Source organism: Eucalyptus grandis, chromosome 11, assembly GCF_016545825.1.
Source record: "Eucalyptus grandis isolate ANBG69807.140 chromosome 11, ASM1654582v1, whole genome shotgun sequence".
In the NCBI taxonomy this organism is placed as follows: Eukaryota; Viridiplantae; Streptophyta; class Magnoliopsida; order Myrtales; family Myrtaceae; genus Eucalyptus; species Eucalyptus grandis.
The window spans coordinates 32,475,299-32,485,186 of record NC_052622.1 but is presented as its reverse complement, the minus strand read 5'-3'; the positions used below and the strand labels follow the sequence as shown (position 1 = coordinate 32,485,186).

Here is a 9,888-nt window from a genome sequence, read left to right as displayed (position 1 = left end):
TTAACATAATTATTTTAAAAATTATAAAAATTATCTATTAAATTTATGTTGTATAAAACCATTTTAGCAATATCATTTTAAAAATATATATATAAACTTTTTAGGTTTCGTTAAATGGGTCGGGTATGGGTCGGGTACGGGTCGGGTCGGGTATGGGTCAAAATTTTTGCATTGTAATAAATGGGTCATAAACGGGTTAAATGGGTCGATTTGGGTCGGACCATTTATGACCCGACCCAAACCCGACCCGACCCACCCGTTTAACAGGTCTACTTTTTACTTTTAAAAATCTTAAATTTTTGTACTTTTATCAATTCAGTTCTAAACATAATTAAGTCCTAAACTTTCTCACTTCTTACCAATTGAGTTCATCAAATCAATTTTGATCGGAAATTAATAACGTGACCGGCCGATGCTAACGTTATGCTTTTTAATAAATTTTTAGAATTTAGAATTTTTTTTTTTTTTTTGGGTGTGGGGTTAGGGTCGGCAAGGGTTGTCGGCTGACCCTCGCTGCCCTCGCCAACCTTGGGCAAGGGCCGCGACACGCTCGTCGAATCTGGCCAGGCGAGGGCTTACTAGCCCTTAGCCTTATGAAATATTGTATTATATTAGAAATTCATTTGACATATGTAATTCGAATGACTTGTTACAGAGTTCTATCAGTGATTGACAAATCCCGACCAGATAAATAAAGCATGAATCTTGCTGCATGATCCCACCGATTGCGATTCGAGTTCAAGCACTCTAAAATAAGGAATGATCATAATTACGCAAACGATGTGCAATGAGTCGCAAGCTTAAATGCAACTCATCATTCCAATGCCGCGCGAGCAGGCTCCGGAGGGTCGACGAGGAAAATATCGAGGAGCTGGTCGATGGTGGTGTACTCGATTTCGGGATACAAGCACGAAGCTTCAAGGTCGTCCTCGTCTAGGTCGAAGCTCATCAGATCTCCCCTGACGAATACAGAGTGCAAGATGGACACCGCTATGTTATCTGGACTCGGTAGGCCTGCACATATCACAACTAAAATAGTTATTTTCCACGACACGCCATCAAAGAATTTGAAACTCGGATGGAAACCCTGATGCGGTGTATGATAAGTCCCCACTTACTCTGAGAGAGCTTGATCAGCTCATCCTCCTGCATGCATACCTTCTCGAATCTCCGACCCGTTTTCTTTTCCCACGACGAGATCAACTCGTTCTGAGAGATTATGTTCCCCGGCGGACGGTAAATCACGACACGGTTGCGTGTCCTCGGGTCGTTTGCCACTTTGATAGTGTATTTGGCGACATCTTGCTCCCAATTAAGCACAGCTGACAACACAGTACCGTAGATTCAGTGAAGTATTAATGCTAAGGAGTTATTAGTTATTACTAGCTGCCTAGTATACGATTGCAGATAAGCATTGTAGGAATACCCTTTGCCTCGCCAGTCCCATAGACAACGAGGTCAGGTCGTGGGTCGTGAGGATGAAGCAGAAGACTGATGAAGTACGCGGCATAGCAATTGGCGGAGACGAAAGTGTAGGGAATGGTAGATGCTTCGAGGAGCCTCCTGATTTTCTTCTTCTTCTCCAGGAATGCTTCGAATGGTGGGAGTGGGGTGATCCTGTCCTCTTCGCACCCGAACTCGGATGGTAGGAACCTCTAGGACAACAAAAACGCAAGAAGAAAACTAAGCCCGGCTCGAAATCTCTTGCTAGGAAAAGAAGGCTGTTTACCTCTATGTTGCCAGCTGCGATTATGGCATCGATTATTTTGATTTGATCGGGGATAGCGGATACCGGAAGCACGGAGATCACGATATCGACCTGTTTGAGAACGGATACCATCTTCTCGTGCTCCTCCAATTCTCCCTGTTTTTATGCAATTTAATTTTTTACGTCACAAATCCAATATTGTTTTGCTAAGTTCGTGGTTGTCCGAAGAATAATTGCATGATGACTATTTTTTGTTTCGACGATCCTAACATTTCGTGGTTTGTGTATTGGAAAAAGCCCGATAAAAGGTTGCATACAATTGATACTCTTGTGAATATTGCGGAAGGTAATGGATCTTAGAATTCAAGACTAACACAAGCAAAATTATATTATTAGAGAATTTAATTACAAATGATGAAGACTCTAGATATTTGGGTGATTCGGTCGAAATATTGGAATATTGTTCAAAAGTTATAAATCCGTTGCATGGCACCCAATTCAGCTCTCAAACTTTCTACTTTGACCAATGCAATTCTAAGCTTTTTGACGATCTTCCAATGTCCTTGGCAACAAACAGAGGTAAGAAGACGAATAGTAGAGAAGGAAATGGGGAAAAAAAGGAAAAAAAAAAGACAGAAAAGAAAATATTAAGAAAAGTTGCAAAACAACATCATTACATTTAAGATCATTTGTATTATCCATCGGCCATGCCAAATAAGACAGTTGATGCTAATTGGATCATCATGTCAGTGACTTCCAACCTAAATTGAATGGGTAGGCTATATTTAAAAATTGTCAGAAGGTTTAGAATTACATTAGCCAACTTTGAAAGTTTATGACTCAAATGGCAATTGTAAAGTAAATTTAGAAATTTCTTAACAATTTTTCCATTGGAGTGTCGATACATACTTTACAGGAGAGCAAAGAAATCAAACTATAAATTGGAAAATTACAAAGTTGGAGTCACTCAAGTTTTTCCCAACCTTACATTATATTTTCAGCAAAACCCACAAGCGTTATCTCACAATCTCTCACAAAAATATAAAAACCTCACTCTAAAAAATCATAGAGAAAACACCCTGACACTCCTCTTATATGCAATTTTCGTATTTATTTATGTGACTTGCTGACTCAAAGTACAGACTTACTCAAATTAGAAATTCAACTCCAACGTGGAATTTAGTTCAATATTTCCAGCTTGCTTGAATGTTAAACCATAAAACTCACCACGATTCACAATTTCTACTTTGATTGAGTTTTTTCCTAGACTCACACTTTGAAAATGGGTAATTTATTATCCGGGAGAATTACCAAAAAAGTCTTAAACCTATTGCAATTGTGTCAATTCAATCCTAAACTTCTTTTTTTGGCCAATTTAGTCCTAAACCTTTTACAATTGTGCCAATTTAGTCCATCCAGCCAAAATTGGCCGGCTGGTGGTAACTTAGACACCGACCGTCCGGCAAAAGCTGACATGGCAATTTTTTAAATTTTTTTGAATTTTTTTTTCACCTTCTCCTTCCTCTGGCTAGCCAGAGGCGAGGGCCAGCAAGGCCCCGCCGACCAATGGCGAGGCTTGGCCATGCCCAGCCATGGCAAGGGTTGACCTCGCCGGTCTTTGGCGAGGTCGACCTTTGCCATGGTTGGGCGGGGCCGAGCCTCGCCAGATCTAAGGTAAGGGTCGACCTCACCGGCACTGGCGAGGTTGATCCTTGCCATGGCTGAGCAGGGCTGAGCCTCGCCAGATCCAAGGCGAGGGTCGACCTCGCTGGTGGCTAATGAGGCTCCTTGCCATGGCTAGGCGAGGCTGAGCCTCACTAGATCTGGCGATAGCAGCCTCGCTAGCCACGAACGAGGTTGACCGTTACCTTGGTTGGGTGAGGCCGAGCCTCACCAGATCTAGCGACAGTGGCATGGTCATCGGCTGGGCAAGGCTCACCTTCACCAATGGCCGCCGGGGATGAGCCTCGCTAGCCAAAGGAAGGAGAAGGAGGAAAAAAAAAAGAATTCAAAAAATATTTAAAAAGTTGAAAAAAAAATTTAAAAATTGTCATGTCAACTTTCGTTGGACAACTGGTGTCCATGTAAGCGCCGGCACGCCAATTTTGGCTGGATGGACTAAACTGGCATAATTATAAAAGGTTTATGACTAAATTGACAAAAAAAAAGTTTATGACTAAATTGGCACAATTGCAATAGGTTTAGGACTTTTTTTTGTAATTCTCCCCTTATTATTCATCATATATAAAGAGAAGACAGATGATGATATATCACACTATGCAGAGAGTGAGAGACCTGGACAAGGGTAACACCAAGAGATCGAAATTCGCCACGAAGTTGTAGACTGGAGGGAGGCATTTGAGGGGTGGCCGGTCGAACGAATACGAAGGTGGGGTGGCTGAATGACGCGCTAGCCCTCACTACATGTTTGCCGAAGTAACCAGTGCCTCCAAAAACGAGTATCTTGCTCTTATTGCAACTACTACTCGTGATCTCCATCTCTCTCTCTCTCTCTCTCTCTCTCTCTCTCTCTCTCTCTCTCTCTCGGTTGATACCTAAATAGATCTATGCTCTCTTTGTCCGACACTGCTTATATAGGATCACATGCATAACTGATCTATCTTGACTGCACCACGATAGTATACAACTTCCCTCGTGCTCCATGTGATTAATTTTGAGCATTTCGATCCTACGTCAAAAGAAACTTAAAAAGTAAAAGGTTCAACCAATGTCTTTGGGAAATGTTAAAAAAAGACGAAAAAAATATATTAAATGATGCTCCTAAGGTCCTATTTTCCATCCTAAATGTGCTCATACAATGTACGATCCCTCGGGGAAACCAAAAAAAAAAAAATTATGACCTGTTGTGTGGGAAGAGTATGCTCTATTGCGTTACCCCTCTAATAATGTTGGAATATAATACGCAAAAACAACAGAATTTTGCAATTTACGTCAACGCGAAATCGCCACAGAAATAAATGAGAAATAATAAGAACACCAGAAATTTATGTAGTTCAGTTCGAGTTTCGGTAACTACGTCCACGGGGAGAGCCAGCAGCAAATAATCCACTATAATCGGAGAATTAGAGTTTAGAATCGCTCACACGCTCGAGTGTTTCTCACACCTAGATTTAACCCAAAACCCAAAGTATTTATAAATAAATAATTCACTTGGACATAAATTCATGGCACAAAAATTACCGCGTGTTCATGTTCAAAACAAAAACGCGCACGGCTCTCATCAGCTTGACTTGTGCGGCTTGCGGCTCCTTTTTCTTTCTCTGGCGGCTTCTCACTTCTACGTAGAGCTCCACATCCCTTTTATATGTGTGGGCCCAAAAGTCAAAGGCCCACCTCCTTCCGTTTCACGTGCAGAGGCCACCCTTTAATTTCCATCGGCGAAAAAGGAAACTTGGGCATGAATATTGTGTGTGTGCGTGTGTGGGCCCCGCCTGAATAACAACCTTCGGCAAGCTTCTGCAGAAAAGAAGAAATTCGTATTTTCTTTTTATTTCTTCTACTTTAGAAATCTTTATCAATAAAATTCGATTTAACAAATCATCATCCGAATTCAAACTCGAGACATTAATTTAACAAATAAAATGAAAATAAATAATTGAAATGTGACAGATACATCTTCAAAAACAAAAGGCTCGAGTTAATAAACTAAGAAGACCAAAGGTCGCTTGCATAGGAGAGGTCTTCAAGGTCGGCCTGTCAATAACAGTCGACATCTAAAAACCTAAATCTATTAAAGTAAAAGAGTTAATACTCTAAAATATGTCGACCTAAATCTATTAAAGTAAAAGAGTTAATATTCTAAAAAAATTTAAATTGATACACTTGTGTGATAAATTTATCTTAAATAAATTTTTTGACCACCATAAATTCTAAATTGATACACTTTTGACAAATTTACCCAAGTAGTATATCATTTATTAGTTTATGTTAAATTTTACTATCAAATTATAAAATTAGATAAGACCTGACAATTGATCGATTTATCAATTTGAGATTTTATTCTCCATTTGTCATAGTTGTACCCCTTTTATGGTATTTTGTGGTGTTAGTCTAATTTAATGGAGAGTATATTTGTAACAAATATACCAGTTTAAGGCTTTTAGTAGCAAAAAAAAAAAAATTAAGTAAATTTATCATAAATATATTAGTTTATGATTTTTTATGATCATTTAGGGTAAATTTATCATAAGTGTAGTGGTTTTGAGTTTTTGGTGGTCAAAAAATTAATTTGGAGTAAATTCATCACGGATATACCAGTTTGGAGTTTTCAGGATATTAACCTAAAGTAAAATGAAAAGCGTGAATGCCTGTTCCTAGCAACTTTTGCTTCTTCTTTGTTTTTTCTTTGAAACTACGTAGACAAAGAAAAACGTTTTGGATTTCAAAGAATTACAAAATAAAATAAAAAGTATGTAATTTTCAATATGTTGAAATGACATGATTTTGTAATTTACGTCAACGTGAAATCGCCAGAAAAATAAATGAGAAATAATAAGGACACCAGAAATTTACGTAATTCGGTCTGAGTATCGGTATGTCCATGGGGACAGCCAGCAGTAAATAATCCACTATAATCGGAGAATCAGAGTTTACAATCGCTCGCAGCTCGAGCATTTCCCATACCTAAATTTAACCCCAAACACAAAGTGTTTATAAATAAACAACTCACTTAAACATAAACTCACGGCACAAAAATTACCGCGCGTTCAAGCTTGAAACAAAAATGCGCACGGCTCCTTTTTCTTCTTCGGCGGCTTCTCAATTCTACGTAGGGCTCCACATCCCTTTTATATGTGTGTGCCCAAAAGTCAAAGTCTTGACTTTTGGGCCCACCTCCTTCTATTTCACGTGTAGAGGCCACGTTTTAATTTCCATCGGCGAAAAAGGAAACTTAGGCGTGAATATTGTGTGTGTGCGTTTGCAGCCCTGCTTGGATAACAACCTTCAGCAAGCTTTTGCAAAAAAGAATAAATTTGTATCTTTTTTTTTATTTCTTCTACTTAGGAAATCTTTATCAATAAAATTCGGTTTAACAAATTGTCATCCGAATTCAAACTTGAGATATTAATTTAACAATTCTCCACATTAGCTCGATGTTTAAAGCTAAGTTATAGTGCACATCATCCATGCTACTCTCTCAATGCCCGACGAGTACTTAGGGCGCGTTTGGTAACGATTTTGTTCCCGGGAGTAGATTCTCATCAGAAATTATTCTTTTTATTCTGTTCTCGGGAACTATTTTTAAGCATTTTAAGTCGTTTGGTAACTGTCCAAAATTTTTTATTCTGGAATAGAATTGCGTTTGGTACCGTGCTCATTAATTCTGTTCCAAATCAATTTATTTTAATTTTTAAATAATTTTTTCTTTTTTACTTTTTCTTTTCTTTTCTTTTTTTCCTTTTTCTCCTATTCTTTTTCTTCTTCTTCTTGTGGCCGATCGCCGGACTGGCGACTGGCCAGATGAGGGCCGGCGACCTCACCAAAGCGTCACCGGCCCTCGGTGAGGCCGGCGCATGTCAGCCGAGCCTCGCCGGTAGCTGGGCGAGGCTTGCCCAGCCTTGCCGAGGCTCGGCCTCGCCGATGGCTGAGCTTGCCTTTGGCGAGCTCGCGAGCGCGGACGGCGACCAGCGGCGGCAGTGGACGGCAAGCGGTGGCGAGCAGTGGTGGATGGCGGTCACAAGATGACTGAAGAGAAGAAGAAAAGTAGTCGGTTTTGATTCTCAATTCTAATTCTGGAATAAGAAGCAACTTTTTTTTTTTTTTTTATCCTTGATTCCATTCCCAATCTGTTCCCGGGAATAAAAAAGTTTACCAAACGCGATTCTGGGCCCAAACTAATTCTGCGAACAAAAAATCAGAATTTGGCTCTATTTGGATGGTACTAAACATAGCCTTACTCTCCACAGACGTCAATAAAGCTCAAGTAGAGCTTGAGCTTCACCAATAAACAGATTTAGTCATCATGTCTGCCAAGTTATAGTTTAGGGTAAATGTGTCACACAGATAGAAGTTGAGGATTTTTTGTGTCACGAAAAAAAGTTTTGGGTAAATGTGTCACGTTTGACAAAGTTTGGGGTTTTTCATGTAACAAAAAAAAGTTTGGGTAAATTTGTCACTTTGGGCAAAATTTGGGATTTTTGGTGGTTTTTTCCCTTCAAATTACTCAAGACAGCACGAAACATCAAAGATGTTAAAAATTAAAATATCCATAGATTGTAAGAAAAGGGTTAATGTCACCAAAACCTCCCAATTGGTACCTATGCCTCATTTACTCCAAACTAATATTTATGTTACAAAAAATCCCCATACTAGTATGCACATATGTGACATGAATATGTGGTATGGAGGTGTTTCTAGGCTTTGAACTAAAGGGCATAGTGGTTTTTTTTACTAAAAGGCTGTCCCTAAAGGGCTTGAACAAGAGGTTCGCCCACTGTGGGAAGGCAAACCTGTAGGAAAATTGACTTCGTCCTCCCTGGTTCTAAGCCTAAGTCCATTCAATGGTATTAGAGCCAATGTATTGTTTCTAATAATATTTGTTTCATGCGCTTAGTAGGTGAATCCAGTGCTGAGAAGATCTCTTCACACTATGTTTACCGAACCAGAAATTCTTGAAGCACCTGTTTCTCTCACTACACCACCATCATCCTCAACCGCTTCAGATTTTCGTATTTCAAATGCTTCTATGATAAACTATATCTATGAAGTCTCTCTTAGTGACAAAACTAAGATCTCTGAAACCCAGCTTCCTTTAATGAACCCCTATTCAGCTTTTGCTAAACCCACTTCATCATTTTCACTCATTCGCTCTATTTGCCAACTCATTCGCCAGACTCCAAAGGAAGTAAATGAATATGTTCAGTCCTCTAAGTTCGACCAACACCCCATTCCTACCACTGAAAATGAATATTTTGTCACTCTTCAGATCCCTCCAGAATTTCCCAGATAGTGGATCCAGCAAGGATATTCCCATGTCCATTATGGAACTGTTCGACTTGCTCTTACTTTTTATAGATGTAAAGGTTTGCCAGTTGTGACAAGAATTGCATTGTTAGATACCAGGTTTTTAGAATATTAGCATGCTTGCATAGGTACTGTTCATATCACTTTAAATGCTTGAACAGTCTTTGTAACACTATATCCAAATTTCAACATTGTCCTTTCAAACCCTCAACTACTCTCTTTTCTAAAAGTTCAGATCCAGATCACTGGGGCACCTCAGACTTCTGATTCTATAGCAGCAACTTTGCATTACCAAATGGTTTACAGAGTGTAGAACCATGCGCTTGATTTAAATTTCCACAATGGAAATGAAGATGCTTTGTTCATTTCCATGCAAAATGATCAAGCATCGTGCAGTCATGTCCCTAGAAAAATCCCAAAAGAAAAGTTGGTCACGTTCCTTCCAGAGACGTGGATTACCAACTATGAAAAGCTTCACCAAAGCAACAAGCCTTTCCAGTCATTAGATTCTAAGTTTGTCAGAAAAAAGGATGGAAATGGAAACAGTTCCATCCTTTTTTCAGAAAAGGAAAGTCATTTTCCATTAAATTTGGCAAGGAAAAGGAAGAAAGTCCTTCTATCTTCCAGACTCTTTTTATGATTGAACCATGTGTTCTTGAGTCTATTTCCGAACCAGATCCAAAAAAGCTTGTTCGACACTTTAACAGTGATGGACATCCTGTCCATTACTATAAAGACCAGTATGGTCATTATTTTTGGGATCCTTTCTGCCAATGTTCTTATTGTATACATTCTCCCGATGAGGTAGATTCATTTGCAAAATCTCCGCCTCAGAGAAAAAAGCCAAAAAACCCTGTGTACCAAAGACACTTGAATGGAGACCCCTCCGTTGATACTCTTGGTGAGTGTGATAAATTTCAGTTCATGGTTTCATATGCACCAACACCACCACCAGAGTTCACTGCTTCCTCTTCAGTATCACTAGATCCACCACAATCACCTCCTCAGAAAAAACCACTATGCCCTTTAGTTTAGAGCCCAGAAACACCCGGATAGAATCAGGATGGTAACATTTCTAACTATCCGAGCTGCATTTCTCAGAGGATCCTACCAGGCTGGAGAAGAAGAGAGAGTTTAGAAAGCCATGAGAGAATTTCACAAAACACTCACTTTACTTAAGGGACTCTACCCAATAC

At 39.4% G+C, this 9,888-nt stretch overlaps 1 protein-coding gene across 1 annotated transcript; it reads right to left on the bottom strand.

Moving 5' to 3' along the window:
- Positions 1-814: 814 nt before the first annotated feature.
- On the bottom strand, positions 815-4,207 carry LOC108956019 (eugenol synthase 1). The gene is made up of 5 exons (XM_039305276.1): positions 4,004-4,207; positions 1,730-1,864; positions 1,427-1,655; positions 1,119-1,322; positions 815-1,014 (listed from the first exon to the last, which is right to left on the bottom strand). The coding sequence occupies exons 1-5, from the start codon at positions 4,205-4,207 to the stop codon at positions 815-817; spliced, it is 972 nt and encodes a 323-aa protein (XP_039161210.1).
- Between the last annotated feature and the right edge of the window lie 5,681 nt (positions 4,208-9,888).

Coding starts and splice junctions, on each gene's coding strand:
- LOC108956019 (XM_039305276.1), bottom strand. CDS start 4,207: ATGGAGATCACGAGTAGTAGTTGCAATAAGAGCAAGATACTCGTTTTT. Junction 1,656..1,729: donor TCGCAGCTGGCAACATAGAG/GTAAACAGCCTT, acceptor TTGTTGTCCTAG/AGGTTCCTACCATCCGAGTT. Junction 1,015..1,118: donor GCTGATCAAGCTCTCTCAGA/GTAAGTGGGGAC, acceptor TGATATGTGCAG/GCCTACCGAGTCCAGATAAC.